This window comes from Gopherus evgoodei, chromosome 11, assembly GCF_007399415.2.
Source record: "Gopherus evgoodei ecotype Sinaloan lineage chromosome 11, rGopEvg1_v1.p, whole genome shotgun sequence".
Lineage (NCBI taxonomy): Eukaryota > Metazoa > Chordata > Testudines > Testudinidae > Gopherus > Gopherus evgoodei.
Window position 1 is genome coordinate 62521740 of NC_044332.1, and position 16918 is coordinate 62538657.

The window sequence follows — 16918 nt, forward strand, 5'->3', positions numbered from 1 at the left end:
CCATGTGAGCTCTGGAATAATCCATAAGGGCTTCTGACAATCCATCATTCCTTGGAAATTGTTGCTTATTTGGTCTACTCGAGAGTATGGTTCTATTAGACACCACTTCTATTATGACACGTCTAAGCCCAGTGGGACACCTGTTCCTAATACAACACCCTAAGTTTTACAATAATACTCAGAAAAAAGGAATGTCATGATCTAATTTTCCATGCCATAAAATGTACTAATAGGCAGAGAGTAAAATGTTAAAGTGTGCTTAGGTGACACATGAGTCTAAGTCACTTAGGTACAGATGCTCAAATGGTATTTATTCACAATAAAATGAATAGGAGTTAGGCACCTAAATACCTTTGAGGATCTGGGCCTTAGGCACTTTTGAACATTGCACCACAAGTTGCAAAAGCAGTCAAGATCCCAAACCTCTGGATGTTCACACATTGTCATGAAGGTAAGAGATGGGCATCCTCCCCATTTGTCAACATATTAAGCTGTACTGCAAGTGATTTTGTTCCTGAGTCAATCTGTACATTAATACCTAGAACATGTATCGTCTGAGGTACTTCCACTTAACTGAACAATTTCAATAGCCAATTATATTTTAAGATTTATTGTACAGTGTCCAAAGACAAATAGGTGCAAGCAACAAAACTATGTGTTTCACAGCCATTTGACATGTGTTTACAACACAGCTATGATCCTTTGCTGATTCAGAGCAAAACAAGTTGTTGCTTTAAAATAATCCTTTCCTTATTACATCACCACACACATTAAAATCACACAGTTTTCATATTTGACAGAATTAGTTTACAGCATACTTTTATTACCAAATCAACAGGAACACAGATGCGTGCTGTACACTGTGTGTCATGAAAATCTAGCGATAAGCATCAATAAGTTGCTTAAGTACCCATGATTTACATATAGTTTTGGCCCAGCTGTCTCACATTTAAGGTATTTCTTTACTGTAGCTATGAGTATGCTTCCCAGCAGGAGTAGACAGACACATTAGCTCTGCTTGAGCTAGTGCACTTAAAAAAGCAGTGTGGCCACAATTGCTCGAGTTAGCCGGCCAAATATGTACCCAGGAAGACAGGACTGATTGTAATTTTGGCAGCTAGCCTGAGGCACCATGTCCCTACTGCTATTTTTAGCACATTAGCTGAAGCAGAGCTAATGCATGTCTATACTGCAGTTGGAAGCATGTCCTTCCAAGGCAGGAGGACATAAAAGCTCAAAAATTGTAAATGATAAATTTAAGGCTATTTGATTTTTAGGCTTAATATGCTGTTATAGCCAAAAATATCCATTTCAGCAGTTCACAGAAAAAGATACCCGATGCACGGAATCCAGGGCTTTTTTCAGGCAAATACTGCATGTTAAGAGTTTAGCACAAGATTGAATTTTGAAAATAGATATATTTTGTTCAAACTAACAGCATTTTAAAATCAGCCATTGGAATTCAGTGAAAAAGTCACCAAAAATATCCAGAATTTAAGATTACACATGGTAATAAATACAACTATTTAATGTTTACACTTCAAATAGACTACCTAACACAACTTTAGCAGGACTAGATTAGGAAATGAAAAGCAGCATATACTGCACTATAATTTCAACATGAAGTATTTGTACGAAGCCCAGTGAAGAGTCCATTGGGAAACTAGCTAATGCAAAAATGTCCAAATCTTTGGACAGAGGGGAGATTTTTAGACAGTTGGAGAAATGTCTAATAACTTATATAGCTGTCCCAAATATCAGAAATAAAGGTTGATGCAGGCATCGCTCTGAGATGCTGGTTTGACCCCTTAAGGAAAAGTTATTCTTGATCACTAATTACAACAGTATTACCTCTCTCTCTCCTTGTCCACAGTGTTTATTTCCATGGAGACAGAGAAATAGTGTTCCACTTGTGAAGACATACAGGATAACTAAAAGCTAGTGAGATCAGAAGAATGTTGTATCAGCTGAAAAAGCACCAGCAAGTCGAAAATCCTCTTTTGTGATTACACTGTACATACGCTGAGGCAGTGGTTTAGAGTAAGGTGCAGGTCGAGGTACAGTTATGCGTAAAATGAGCTCCCGGCCTGCAGGCGGTGGGAAATCTGTAACTGCTCCTAAGTTCAGTCTCCGTTCATCTGATGAACCTGATCTCTTCAGTTCTTCATCAAGCGAAGTCATTGTGGCAACCTTAAACAGAATCAGAAGCTTAGCATAAGGGCAGGTTATTCTTAACACCAACCATCAGAAATTATTTTGAAAGAGAAAAACAAAATGTGGTAAACTACATACCAAAAGGCTACATGTAAAACACTAAGGAATAGCACTGCACACACTCAGATGTAAGAACCTTATACATGCAGCTGATAAAGCTAGTCCATCTTTCACTTTAACTCTTGACACCATGGGAGACAAGAAATATGAATAGGAAAAATGCTTAATTTTTCAGTTAGGGTTCACAGTACTTCCCTTATTATCCAGACATGTCCGAGTGGGGCTACAAAAGCCGAAAGACAGTATCACCTTGAAGTATTAGTGCCACTACACAGGCCATGTCCTAGAGTGCAGTAAAGTCATTGCCCTGTTCTGCATTTCCAGACTCAACAGGCATGTGTCCACAGCAAAAAAAACCTGTGGCTGGCCATGCCAGCCAACTTGGGCTCAGAGTTTTTCATTGCTATCTAGATTTCTGGTCTCAGGCTGGAGCCCAAGCTCTCGGACCCTGCTGGGGGGCAGGTTTTTTTTTTGTTTTGTTTTGTTTTACTGTGTAGACATACATTGCAGAGTTTTCTCGTTGGGTATCATATTTTTACTGTCCAAGAAGTGGGGTTACTGTAGTCTACCATGGCAGGGCAAATGAGCTATAGTACACCTAGCGCTATTTTATGTTGCTGATCCCAACCAGTGAACAAAGTAATGTTTATGTTTAGTACAATGGCAATATCCACAATATTTCGAGCAGACGAAAACAGGATTCACTGTGTAAAGCCTCTGCTTCATAAAGAATTAACTTCTCATATTTAAACTTCATTAGATGAGATGTTTAGTGTTTTTACAAACTCTGATTTTTTACATTTTGTTAAGTTTCAAAAATCTGTGGACGAGAAGTCAGTTTGAAAGTGGAGAGAGAATAATTTTTATGCTTAATATATGTGATATCAACAAATCATATTAAGCTGTTATATTATATCTACTCAAAAGCCATTCTCTCTGCCCTTACATGAAGCTAGGAAGATGAGCAGAAAACAAGGGACAAAAGCTAATTACCTCATCAGAAGATTCAGTCATCTTGAGAAGAAGGGATGAGAAGAGAACCAATGATGAAAGATAGAAACAAATGCAAGTCAGATAACTTAAAGGTTAGACTGAGATTTTAAGAGTGTTTTAAAGACACCATATACTGAATTCAAGAGCATTTCTGTCAGGAGAGCTATTGTGACAAACATATACTTTAAGAACACAACAGATGTAACACACATTGTTACACAATTTATACACAGGAGGCCAGGGTCAGAACTTAGTAAATAATAAGTCTGTCAATCAGGTTCTATTTACCCAACAAGTAGCTGCTGAAATAATTTTTGGAAACGAAACTTGCTATTTAATAGCAAGCTAAATCTTTGTCCCATCAACAACAACGTTTCAACTAGTAATACCCCCCACAGAGGCTAGAACTGGAAGACAGCTTGGATTATTTCTGCCTGAAAGAAGTCAAAGCCTTTAATTTACGTATATCTTCAGCATTAAAACTTTAACAAACATTAGAAACTTCTGATTAACTGCAGCATTTAGTAGTTCCAAAACTTCAGCAGAAGTCTACCAGCAAAGCAAAGGGCAAAGCATACAATATCACAGCATATATGTATGCTTTGTAGCCTTATTGCATTTTGCAACATTATACATAGGTGGGCCTTTCTCAAAGAAAAAAATTGTTAATAGAAGAAATAAGCCTTTGATAAAAGTGAAAAAAAAAACAAACCACAGGATGGGGTAGTGACATTTGTTATAACCGCAGCAAAATTCAGTTGCATAGGGAAAATTAGATACAACGAAGTCAAGTCCTTTTAGCAAATCTCATTTTAACTGATAAAAATAAATCTCTACTTTAAATTAGTAAGAGCCCATTTCTATAATCCCAGTTCACTTGATAAGAAATCTTTCAATCATTACAATAACGTATTTGAGAACAAAAACAGAACATCTATTACACCACTTTAACTTGTGGAAAAGTTAAAATTGCCACAGCTTACAAGATCAGTATGTGGCTGGCAACACAAGAGTTGCTGAATGCTTGGTAGTATTGCTAAAGAAGAATCAAAACAACCCCTTATTCTTAAGAACACTAATTAACAGGAAGAGACAGCTTTACATGTGAGAATTCCAGGATTGCACCTGTGAATACTATCTGCTTCTAACTGGAGTTACTCCTACTGAATATGAACACTATTTTCTAATGTGTACCACTGCATTTAAAAAAACTAGGAGAAGTTTAGAAGGCACTTTAGTGTCAGAAGATTAGTAGGAAGTTTAGTTTCTGTTTGATATGAAATTAGTTTATGCCCAGCAAGAAAACAACTGGCACACACTGGAAAAAGTTTGATACAAAGAGGCCAGTAGGGCTATCCAGGTGGTAAACACTGAAGTTTCACCACCTGTCTGAGTTAGTAAAAATGCTGACAATGAAAAAAATATAAAGTAGGAACAGGCTATGGATATCAACATGCAACTGCACCTTTCAGCACACTGTAAATATAATTGGTCAAGGGTCAGAAGCAGGTTCATTAGTCTCATTACAAATATTTAATGTTGTTTTATAGTTTAAAAAGAAGTGACACCCTTGATTGCAATGATGCACAATTTCCAGATTAATGATATGGCAAAATTCTATATGCGCTTGAATTTTGTGAAAATGTTCTGCCAAGAGAACTCACTATCGCTATGGCACAGCTGTAACAATGCAACAGTCACAACTGTCTTCGAAACTTGATCTTATTCTGTATTCTGGTCATCCTATTTTAAAAACCATTACCATGTTAGCAAAAGAAGGGGAGCAACTAGAATGAGTTAGAAATCAATGGTGTCCCCCCCCCCCCCACACACACACACCCTGAACAAAAAGAGAGACTGCAGAGGTAGAACAGGGAATGGGACAAACTGCTGAGTTTTTTATCTTCTTATAAATCACAAGGGCAAGATCAAATAGTCAAAGATACTGGGCTAGAGATTTTTTGAACTTTTGTTTTTTGTGCCCACATATTGCAGAGCATATTATTGCAGGTTCAAAGTGCAAGTCTACTCTGAAAGTTACTACTAAAACATCGTAGAAGCTTTCCGATCAGATCTCCCTGCATGTACTGAGTCATATCCACTTCTTCTATTGACTAAAATACATTTGTACCGCTTTTTTTCTGTTAAGCCCTGCAAAGCCAACACAGCTACAGGAGAGAGAGTGGGGCTCTTCATTCTTGTGCATCATCAACATAATTGTTTACTATGCAAAGTCTCAATCAGAAATACTTGTGCCAATCCACTGAAGCAACAGAACTGCAGAAAAAAGTCACAAAGAGCAGATTTTGGCCTGCAAAACCTTTACCACCAGTGATAAAATAAAAAACCCAATTTAACTCAGAACCCAGAAGAGTTTGCAGGGCTGGAAGTAAAAAATGTTTATTTATAAACTGAGCACATTTGATCTGGAAAGCTAGATACAAATGTAGAATCGCACAGTGGTATTGTTAGTCATATTTCAAAGTGAGCTTCACTTTAAAATCACTTAGATGGCTGTCTGCCTAGCTGCATCCAGTCTTATAATGTCCCATGGCTTTTGTTCTCCTTTCTTCATGTAGTTAAAAAAAGTTCTACTATTGCCAAAACTGTTTTCACAAGGAAAAAAAACAGGCATGCATATTTATAAAAAATGCACGCCAATTTATAAATAGAAGAAATCAGCATCACATGGAGAGTTGTTGCCTCATACTGTCTAAATTAAAGGTATCAGCAAATCAACTGAAAATTCCAGCTTACCCTCTGGGCATTCAGAAATAACTTGTGAATAATACTACCAGCAGGTCCTCTTCCTGCACCAATGACCGATACCTCTGGCTGCTCCAGAAGACAATTTACAAACCTGGAAGTACAAAATAATGAAAGGAAGGAAAAGGTGAGCATCCAAGCTCTTAACTGTATCAGTTCTTAATTATTTTCATGACATCTTCAACACTCTTTCCTGTACGAACTACTAAAGCTCCCCATCTAGCTTGAGTATAAAAACAGTTCCAGCACGAAGAGCACTATTAGGAAAACATGCATTCAAAATTAAATCTGAACTTCCAGTTTAGAAACTTACTATTTTTCCAGTATTACACATGACATTACATTACCAGGATTTTTTTTTCCAAGTCTTGGATCTGTGGTATATACATCTGTCCCTCTACTTCTTTCACTCCATCCCAGCAGGGACTGCAACTCTTATCTCCATCCCTAATCCCTCCCACAGGGCTGGAAAAGGCAACCCCTCCTATGCTTACTCACCTCCCATGCTGCTGACTCAGCTTCTAGTTGCCTCACATTAGTGTTTATTGGCTCTTAACCACCCCCTGGCCAATCTTCCCCCTGCTGGCTCTCAATTTCAGGGAGGAATCAAGAATCTGCAGTTGGGGGAAGTGAGCACATTAAGAACACAGGATGGAAATTAGGAGAATTTCTAGCAGGGAGGGTTGGTCCTAGTCAGGAATGGTTCCTCCAAAGAGTTCCAACACCAAGAGTGAAGAAACCCCTCTCATCCTAGCACAGCAACTACCTTAACCCTAAGAATTTAGCCTATTCCAATATTCAACTTTTTAACATTCACATGTTTAGCCAGACTAAGGAATAAACAGTCACGTTGTTTCTGTGTGGTGGTGAACAGAAAAAAAATCATAGGATACCTGGTTCCTATTCACTAGTTTTCTTATAGTGCCTCAATACAGCACTTCATATTAGTATGGAAAATAATGGGAGAAATGGTTCTTTTGGATATTTCATTCTACATCATGCACAGGACAGTAATAAATAAATAAAATACCTGGTTCTTATATAACATTTCTCATCAGTAGGTCTCAAACAACGTAGGGAGTTCAACTTGTGTATGTGAAAGTGCACAAGACAGGCAAGAGGAACACTAGATACTCTTATCACATTTACATAAAAAGTCAACTGTATTAAAATAAGTCCACATTGCACGCTATTTTCAAAGAGATGGATAGATTACATTACATTGCATTTGGCATCCCCAATGCGTAGGACAGGAACCTTCTAGAAATGTTTCCGCCTACAAAGAGTTATAAATGTCTTTATTTGAAGTGTCTCTCTCATGTGCTGTGGTTTCTGGGCGATCTGCATTATCATTACTACTCCCCATCAGCAATTGTCTAAGCTGTGGAACCTAAAAAAACGTATGTGGAGAAGCACCGAAGAGAGTAAACTAAAAGTATCAGTCACCTTTCCAGATCTTCTTTTTCCTCTTCCTGATCACATTTCTCTATCCCAAATTTTGCTTTCAGTGACCTTGCCCTGGCAATGATAGCTTCTGCACTCATAATCTGAGCAATGATTTCCTGTATAAGGGTGGGTTTTTTTTGAAGGGGGTGGGGGAGAGAAAGGAGGAGGAAAAAAAAACAGCATTTTAAACACACTATAGACAGTACTGAGATCTGCAAAGTTTTTATCCCTGGCTAACATGATGGGCTTACTTCCAATTTTTTGTCCTCTGGGTTTGGAAATCTTAGAACTTTACTGGAATGAGATATTATCTGTTTAATAATCTTCTTAACTGAAGCGATATCTTCCAGCGTTTCTAAAAAACAACACAATTTTAGTCATAGTATCATCACTGCTCTTAAAAACATTTTAATTATTTATTATATGTTATTTACCTTCTTCCTTTACCTTTAGTACAGCTGCATGGATGACACAAGGCAAAAGATGCCTTGCAAGGTCAGCTGGTTTCTGAACTGCAAGATAGTGCAGCACCTATGGCATGTCAAAAAATTAATACATTAATGACAAAATTCATTTAGACAAAATTAAGATTAACTATGACTGTTGAGCACCAATGCTTTAATTTCAAAAACAGAACATTAAGCTGCACTTCACCCACTATAACATTAATGAAATAGATACAAGAATCATTAGTCTCAAAAGTATGCTGTGATGTTAGTCCTCATGATAAAAGCTCTGTAACAAAGCTCCAGAAAATAGTCTGCAGGGAGTTGGGATTTAAGTCTCTCATCTGTAATTTGCGATTCTAACTCCACTACAACAATAAGCAAAGAAACTGCAAATAATGAATGTTTAAATTCAGTGCTTTAATTTTTTAAATCAAAATCTTTGTCTCATTTATTAGAAATGCAAATACGCCTCTAAGCAATACAACTTACCAAGTTACAGTTGGACATGTTTTCAAAAGGCAACTGCATTATTTATTCAAATTTCAGAAAGTCATTCTAAGAACAGTTATACTGGCAAAAAAGCAGTCCATTGTATTCAAGTTAGCATTCTGAGTAATGCTAGGGCATTCAAGTAACAGTTTAATAATTAGAACAAACAAAATATAGTGCAATTACAAGTTACTGGTTAAATCTTTCATAATAGACATAATAGACAATTACATGTTTACTAGGAATCACAGAACAGACTATCACAACACAGAGCTTTTTACCTTCTCGGCCTCTCTGGTATCATCAAACAGTCGCCTCTGCCTCCGGGCTGGAACTGGCTTTGCTGTTTCCCACGCTTCTACCCACATGTTGCTAGGAATCTTCATTCGGGCACTCAGTTCACCCTTAAGTACTCTATTCCCCTCTTCATCAACCACTTCCTCTTCAATGTAATCTCGAGGAGAGTACCACCTCACAAAATCCTCCAAGCAACAACCAGGGTTAGCGGCCTAGAATGGAAGAAAAAAAATAAGATAAAATATATTTATTACATTTTTAATAGAATTTCTCTATATGCAATCTAGTTAACCGGACAATGTGGTTTCATGGACTGAACTGAGGGCTAGGAGCCGGGAATTCCTGAGTTCTAATCACAAACCACCAACTCACTGCGTCAGCACTAGAAAAGGGGCACTAGAAAAGCAATGAACATTCACATTATTAAATGGTACACAGCAATGGAAAGACAACACAAAGAAAAAATGCATCCTCTTACTTTTACAAATCAGTACAGGTTTACCAGTTATTTCAAGCAAGCTCAAAATTAGGCGTTTGCCTTGTCAATGCTGCAAAAGAGGTTTAACACATTCGGTTCCAATTAGCATAAGAAAAGGAGATTTACAACAAATTCTTGTGACATGGTAAGAAAACTGGAGATGGAATATAAAAATTACGATGTCATCACTCAGTGCATGAAAATGTCATAGGCTGCATCAAAATACTTTCTAAACTAAGGTTTGTATTGGTTACTGAAACAGGTGGCAAACACTTGTTTTAATGCCAATAAAAGTGCCGATGCCTACTTGCCAACCAACTTCATTTTTTGTACCAAATCATTAATGAGAGCAGCTATTAACTTTTATTTTGCAAATCCAACACACCCAATAAGTTATAAAGCCTCATTTAACAATGGCACAATCCGTTTCTGCTCCTATATTGTCACTAGAAGGCCTGGTTGTCCACACAGTAAACCCTGCCATATTCAATATGCCCCCACCTTCCTTTAAGTCATATTTTACATTGCTACTTTAGGTTTTCAAAACAGCTTGTGCTAGAAAAGTTACTATGAAATGTTGCATCTCTAAGCAGTGTGGTACACATACCTACTTTTAGGGGGGTTTTATTAACAGATTTTAATTATAAGTTTCAGAAGAATTATAAACTGAATTTTTATATGTACCCTGAAATTTTAATTTAGGAAAAGAATAGCAAAGTTTAAAAGAGACAGCAAGGGAAGAAAACAGCTGTTAGGAGATCCTTCAAATTAGTCATCTTGATCAACTATCTGAGCTTGCTCATCTCAAAATAGTCCCAGAGAACTCTGCAAGCAGCATATACCTTAAAAGACTCCATATCTGAGAGTAAGCAAGCACTCTGCATGCGTGCCCGAAGATGAGCTCCTTCTGCTGACGTTCCCAGTTTAGCCAGTACTTCAGACTGTTCCTCCAGCAGATCTTCCGTCATGGGTGCTGGTTCCTGTAATGTTGAAAAAGACAAAGGGCTAGATTCACAAAAAGACTTAAGGCTGTGTCTACATTTACAGTGCTGCTGCAGCTGTACAACTGGAACGCTTCAGTGCAGAAACTTATTACAGTGATGGGAGGGGTTCTCCTGTCACTGAGGTAATTCACCTCCCTGACGGCAAGTAGCTAGGTCACCGGAAGTGTTCTTCCATAGAACTAAGCACAGTGTACACCAGAAGTTAGATTGGCTTCACTACATCTCTCAGGGGTGTCGATTTTTCATACTCCTGAGAGATGCAGCTATGCCATCAGTATACCAGCTGATTCACGAAAGAAATGGTTACTCATCCTGTACAATAACTGTTCTTCGAGATGTGTCCCTATGAGTGCTCCACTCTTAATGTGCATGCACCCCAGGCACACTTGATCAGAGATTTTAATTAAGTGTCCATTTGGCCTGCACACAAGCCAGTGGTATCCTTAAACCCCATACCAAGGCTATATCAGGCTGTGTGGGTGAACCACCCTCTCAGTTCCTGCTGCACTGCTGTGTCTCAGGAGAAACTCCAAAGCAGAATGTTAAATTTACACTTTTACTACAGAACATTTGCGCTTCTGACATTAGTACATATTGTGAGTTGGTGATCTGGGTACAGTTCCCCACACACTTCAGTTGAAAAGCAGCTGGCAATCTAGAACAGCATTTTTCAAACTTCAGGTCACAACCCAGAACTGGGTCACGGAACGTCAGGAACTGGGTTGCTCTGTCAGCACCGCCGACCAGGACGTAAGAAGTCCCATCGGCGGTGCTGCCCAGCTAAGGCAGGCTAGTGCTTACCTGTTTCGACATTGCACTGTGCCCCAGAAGCGGCCAGCAGCGGGTCCAGTTTCTAGGCAGGGGGACCATGCGGCACAACATGCTGCCCACACTCCAAGCACCAGCTCCACACTCCCAGCCAATGGGAACTGGGGCAAGGGGGCAGTGACTGTGGGTGAGAGTCGTGCACCTCCACCTAGGAGCCGGATCCTGCACCCCAAACCCCTCATCCCTGGCCCCACCCCAGAGCCTGCACCTCCAGCCCAGAGCCCTGAGCCCCTCCCACAACCCAAACCCCTAATCCCCAGCTCCCGCTGGATTGCAGGAATCAACAATTTTCTTAAACTGGGTCCCCAGAAAAGAAGTTCGAAAACCACTGATTTAGAAGACGCCCATGAAAAAATGGGATTGAGAAACCTGCATCATATGGTGCTGTACCTGCCTCATGAGGCACTGCAAACCCTTCCCAAAGCACCCTGTGGCCAGTTGCACAGTGGGATAGCTACCACAGTGCACTGCTCTCCATGTCATTGCACGAGCTGCTAGTGTGGACATACAACAGCAGTTTTAATTAAAGCGCTTTAATAAAAGTGGTATAACATTTGGTGAAAAAACTTGCAAGTATAGATATAGCCTAAGTCTCCTCACCCACCTACTGGCTCCCAGTCCCAGTCTCATATCTATCCCATTTCACAATCCCAGTTTCCCTCTCCTTTTTCCTGCCAGGCTCCACACTCAGTAACTCTTCCACCTTCTTGTCCCAATCTACTTTCCCCACAGGTCTGCCTCTTGTCCCTTCTGTACTGAAATCAGTCCGTTTACTTCTCTACATTGCCTGGGGAAAAACAACATTGAGACCAAAGGGAAGACAAGCCCCCTCCTCTCAGTTCAGATAATTGGACCCGGACCTAACACATTCCACAGTTCAGAGCTGCAATTGCAAGGCAACTCCTGCTCAGTCCCAGGCTAAAGTATGCCCAGTGTGGACAGAGTCTTTAGGGAATTTAGCTGCTAAAATCTATATGTCTCTACTGAGCATGTGCAAATTGTGATTCTTTCAAGGGCTTGTAAATTGGTCAAATTTGGTCAGATTGTCTTTGGGACAGCAAGAGGCACATTCCTGACACAAAGTCTACCCCCTGCCAAATTTCAAGTCTCTGCTTCAGGGCATGGCAGTGCTAGACTGTTCAAAGAGAAACGTTGCCAGAATTTTTTTAACATGGCCAAAATAATATATTTTCCTAGCTTCATTCTTAGAAACAGCTGAACCATCTTGGCTGAAGTTTTCCAATAAATTCAGCATGGAGCAGAAATCCGGCATGTAAAATTTTACCTCTAATGGTTCAAGTTGGCAAAAGTTTTAAGCAACAGAAAACAGGATCTTATAATGGGACGTGCTACCAAACCTACCTATAAGTGGTTATAAAAGCAAATTGCTAAAAATCATACTATAAACACCGCTAAGTTACTACTTTCTAACCTGTGTTACTGGAATGTAGAGAGGTTCTCCGGGATGCAGCAAAGTCAGTTTTCCATGTGGATGTAGACGACCTTCTGGTTTTAAGTTTGCAGATTCTTTATTTCCTTCTTTTGTTCCTCCTTTCTTTCCATTTTCTTGTCCATTTCCTTTCAGTTCTTCTGTGTCACTAAGGCATTCAAAAAATTCTTCTTCACTGTCACTCCATGATTCCCAAGATTTCCCAACCTCTCCTCTTTCCTTTTCAGTCTCCTTTTGATAATCTCCACCTGAACGGTCTACTGCTTTCCCAGTATCACCAGAAGACCCACTAGGGGAACGATCAGATGTATATGGTTTTTTCCCCTCATCCCTTGCTTTCTTTCTTTCGATGCAACAGTTTAACATCTACAAAGATAAAAACATTAACAATTAATTTCTAATGCATAAATAATTGTTCACTAATACACGTACATAATGGCAGCAATGCCATTATACCATACAGTGAAACCTATTAAAAACAGCATAGACAGGCTCTCAGTTCCAAAAGACAGTAGTATAATATGTAAGAATTTGCACTGATGCAGAGATTTTATCAGCTGTTAGGAGAGGTTACAATTACCACAAGCTGCACAGATATTGGAAAACTAACAGTGTTTGGAAAAAATCACATGGTAATGATTATCAGAGTTAACATTATCCACATAGTGACTCTAGAACATATCGACTAAATGTTTTCTTGTTCTTGATTATTCCTATGAGGAAAGAAAAATTAAGAAACAGATTATTCTTAATTTGTGATATTTACCTGAAGTTTCTGATGCAGTAGACAGCATCTCAGATCTGGAGACCCATTAGCTAACCTGCAAAATGTTAAATTTACAGTTTTACCACAGACCACTTGCACTTATGCTACTAGTACATAGTGTATATAGAGTTGGTGCTCTGGGTACAGTTCCCAAAAGACAAACATCCACATCATAAAAACTACCACTGCAGCTACTCTGTTAGGCTATGGTTTCAGCAGACAGGCCAAGGACTGAACAGGGCATAGAAACTGAACTACTCCTTTCACCTCTACAGGTTGTTCCTTCAGGTCAGGGATGAGGAAAATTGGGAGGCTGTCCCAGGAATGCTTGGACTGTCTCTGCCCATGCTGTACCCATACTGAGATTAAAAGGATATCAGTTTCAGGACTACCAATCCAGCATCTTTTACAAGTAGTAGATAGACTTTAATATTTTAAAAGGCAAAATTATAATGGAAGGGTAATTAAAAAGTCCCATTTTACTCACTGATGCCACCTTTCACAAAAGAGGATGACTAGGTCGAACAAACAACTAAGCCAGGTCTTTTGAAAATTTATTTTATTTTTGTTATTTGTTAATGTGTAGGTGCTGCATACTGATCATCTCTTTCTGATTGCAGGCCAAAGTCCTGCTAAGCTAGACACAGGGCAGGGGCTTCAGCAAAAAAGTAACTAGGTGCCCAAAAGGTGAGATGGACATGAACACCTCTGCTAACAACCAGGAACCTGGAGAAGCTAACCCCATTCTGCCATTTTTCTGATGAGAGATGCATTGGTTTTAATGTAGAGATTGGGGGTGGGGGCTGAGAAATGTTGGCGCAAATATTCCTTTCTAAATTCTCCTGAGTCTCTCCCCAATCAAAAATGGGTGAGAAGCAGGGAGTACTAATTCAAATAATATACATCTAAAATCATTTTTGCAAGTCTGAAAAGCAAAGTATATTTTAAAGTCATAACTAGTTATCCTATCTGTCACAACCTATGGACATTTTCAGTCAAACTCCAATGGAACTCTTACTCTGGAATTAGGTAATTTTTCTCCCATCTGCGACGCATTTCCACTACAAATTCTTGCCAGAGGTGTGCCACTCCTTTTACCCCTCCGTGGTAGAAGTTGATCATACAAAGACATAAAGCCAGTTTGTAGGTCAGACTATCTGAAGGAGCTGATTTGAATTGACTGTAAAGATTCTACATGAAAAAAATAAAAAAATAAAAATAAAAAAAAATCCAGAAAATGACTGTTTTTCAAACTTTTGATTTCACTAAAACACAATCATCATCTGGGTGTGTCAACATGAGAGCAAAACTCAAGTCTGCAAAAGTATTAGCCATCAATGATAAGGGACATAGGTGAAGGAAGACAGTTTCTGTAGAGCCTCCACTAAAAACTATTCTTCCAGTCATTCTCTAGTGGTAATAGGACAGACAGAGTTGCAGTAGACTGAGAGAAAAGAAAGGATAAGTAGCAACACCTGCTGGTCAAACAAGAATGTAGCTGGTTTTAAGGTTGTCTATTTTAAAGAACATATTTAAAACAAACTAATGTGGACAAAAGGTGTTCTATCTGGGAAACATTTTTTTAAAGAAATACGCAACAGAAAAGAATAGCTATATACTGTAGTCAAGCTCCCTGAATTTACCCCTGCATATAGATAAACTAACATTCTGCAAGCATCCTGTGACAAACTTTTTCCAGGGTATTAAGAAATCACTCATCTTTGAGATATTTCTCTTATGGGTTTCAATTAAACTTACATATTCTTCACTCTCCGGAGGAGGATTGTTTCTTGAAGTACTAAGCCTGGCTTCAGATCCATCTGTTAGTTTGTCAGCATCATCAGGGAATAAAAACTTTGGGAGGGGGGGAAATAGATCACGTCAGTTTTTAACACTTTCCCCATTTTTTCGCTGCACACCTATTTTTTCTTGGTAGTTATGCTAATATGCTGTGATCAACTTCTTGAGTTGGAACACTGTTATTCAAACAGTGAAGGTTATTTATTCTGCCTTAATACACTTGAAATGGATATTTTCTTGAAATGGATGAGCATATTCCACTAGAGTTATTGTGGCTTGTCAAATCTCAGACAAATAGGTATAGCTGTCGGTCAATAAAAAAAGGTAGTCTCCAGAAAAAGCAACTCTACTTGATAGTGAGATCACGGTTTGATTACTCTAGTTATGGATAGGACAGACTCTTCCAACCTAATGCCATTATGTCATAACTAATCATTCTCACAGTAAACTCATACGTTTTTTAAAATTTTATAAGCCACAAACATGAAACAAAAGACCTACATACAATGTACACATGCACACAATATGATGGATGCATGGACAGTTTGCTTACCAACATAAGAGTATTGAGGACTTCATTATTTAATGGTGAGTCATCTACACCTCTGTGTTTGCGAATTTTTTTCTTTGCACTGTGAACCATATTTGTGACAGACAATTTATGGATTGGGACTGGTGCTGGCTCTGTGAGCTTTGACAAAGCATGGGTTATATCAGCAACCTCTATAAAATAAGAAATTGTTATAAAATAAGTTCAGAGTTCTATTCAATCATTTCAATGTATTTAGGATTTACAATTCTAACCAACCTGTTAACCTATGCTCTATAATTCGGAATCTATGTCCCACATTTGAAATTAAATGTTTTAGCCACACAGCTGTAGGGCAGAGTCTGATTACGAAGCAGCCACCAGATCTCTTCCCTCTTTTAGAGATTGAAGATAGCAGCACAGTCAATCCAGTCCTAATGGCTATCACCTATTGCCTAATTCAGAACAATGATTACAGTGCCCAAGTCAACAGAGAAATTAGACAGACTGTCCTACCCTCAAAATAAGATATAAAAATAGAAGTGAGCTAGTTGGATGAGAACAAAGGAAGTGAAAAATATATTTAAAAAGAGCCCAGGAAGATGATGTAGGTCAGTGATCCCCAATGCGGTGCCCGCGGGTGCCACAGGGCCTGCAGGGCCATCTAAATGCGCCCACATCCTGGCTGATGGTGACAAGCAACATCATAGAGAGGTGTCGCCGCCGAAATGCCGCCGCGCCCGCCAGACGAAAAGGTTGCAGACCAGTGATGTAGGTGAAAACCCACTGATTATCCAAGATCAAGTGGTACATTTGATTGATGGACAAAGAAAAGGTAAAGAGGGACTAAAGAAAACACCACTTCCTTGATGAAAAACAAAATACAAGAAAGGACTTTGGTTCCCATATCCTGTAAGTATATGTCTACACTGCTATGTAAGCCCAGGGTTCCAACTCAGGCACAAGCCTAACTCTCCTTCCATCTGAACACAAATCATGCTTACCCAGGGCTTGGTCCAAGCCTGAGTCAAGCCACAATACACAGTTCAAGCCCCACTGCTTTGCAGCATAGACACAGCCCCATTGAAATTGTGCTCTAGAAGTCCACTAGAAGAATCCCACAATTCAGTGATGAGCTGCCAAAATCTTAACAACCGGTTCCCTCCTCACCCCACAAGGGGGTTGCGGCCTGCCCCCCAAGGACCTCTGCCCCATCCAACCCCCACATTCCTTGATGCCCCCCCCAGGACCTCTGCCCCATCCACCCCCTTTCCCTGTCCCCTGACTGCCCCCTTGCCGCCCCATCCAACCCCTTCTCATTCCTGATGACCTCCTGGGACCCCTGCCCC

General features: G+C 39.4%; 1 protein-coding gene across 4 annotated transcripts in view; it reads right to left on the reverse strand.

Moving 5' to 3' along the window:
• Positions 1–290: 290 nt before the first annotated feature.
• RAB3GAP1 (RAB3 GTPase activating protein catalytic subunit 1) overlaps positions 291–16918 on the reverse strand; it is a 47766-nt gene continuing 31138 nt past the window's right edge. For 2 of the 4 annotated variants that reach the window (XM_030579988.1, XM_030579990.1), the window contains 13 exons: positions 15594–15763; positions 14999–15094; positions 14259–14431; positions 13241–13295; positions 12457–12840; positions 10035–10172; positions 8699–8926; positions 7914–8010; positions 7731–7834; positions 7480–7595; positions 6025–6127; positions 3268–3288; positions 291–2190 (listed from right to left, as the gene is read on the reverse strand). In XM_030579988.1, the coding sequence (XP_030435848.1) occupies positions 1948–2190; positions 3268–3288; positions 6025–6127; positions 7480–7595; positions 7731–7834; positions 7914–8010; positions 8699–8926; positions 10035–10172; positions 12457–12840; positions 13241–13295; positions 14259–14431; positions 14999–15094; positions 15594–15763 (1928 nt within the window). In that variant the 3' untranslated portion in view covers positions 291–1947. Of the gene's footprint in view, positions 2191–3267; positions 3289–6024; positions 6128–7479; positions 7596–7730; positions 7835–7913; positions 8011–8698; positions 8927–10034; positions 10173–12456; positions 12841–13240; positions 13296–14258; positions 14432–14998; positions 15095–15593; positions 15764–16918 lie in introns of those variants that run through there. The other 2 variants (XM_030579989.1, XR_004002606.1) reach the window with 2 other exon arrangements.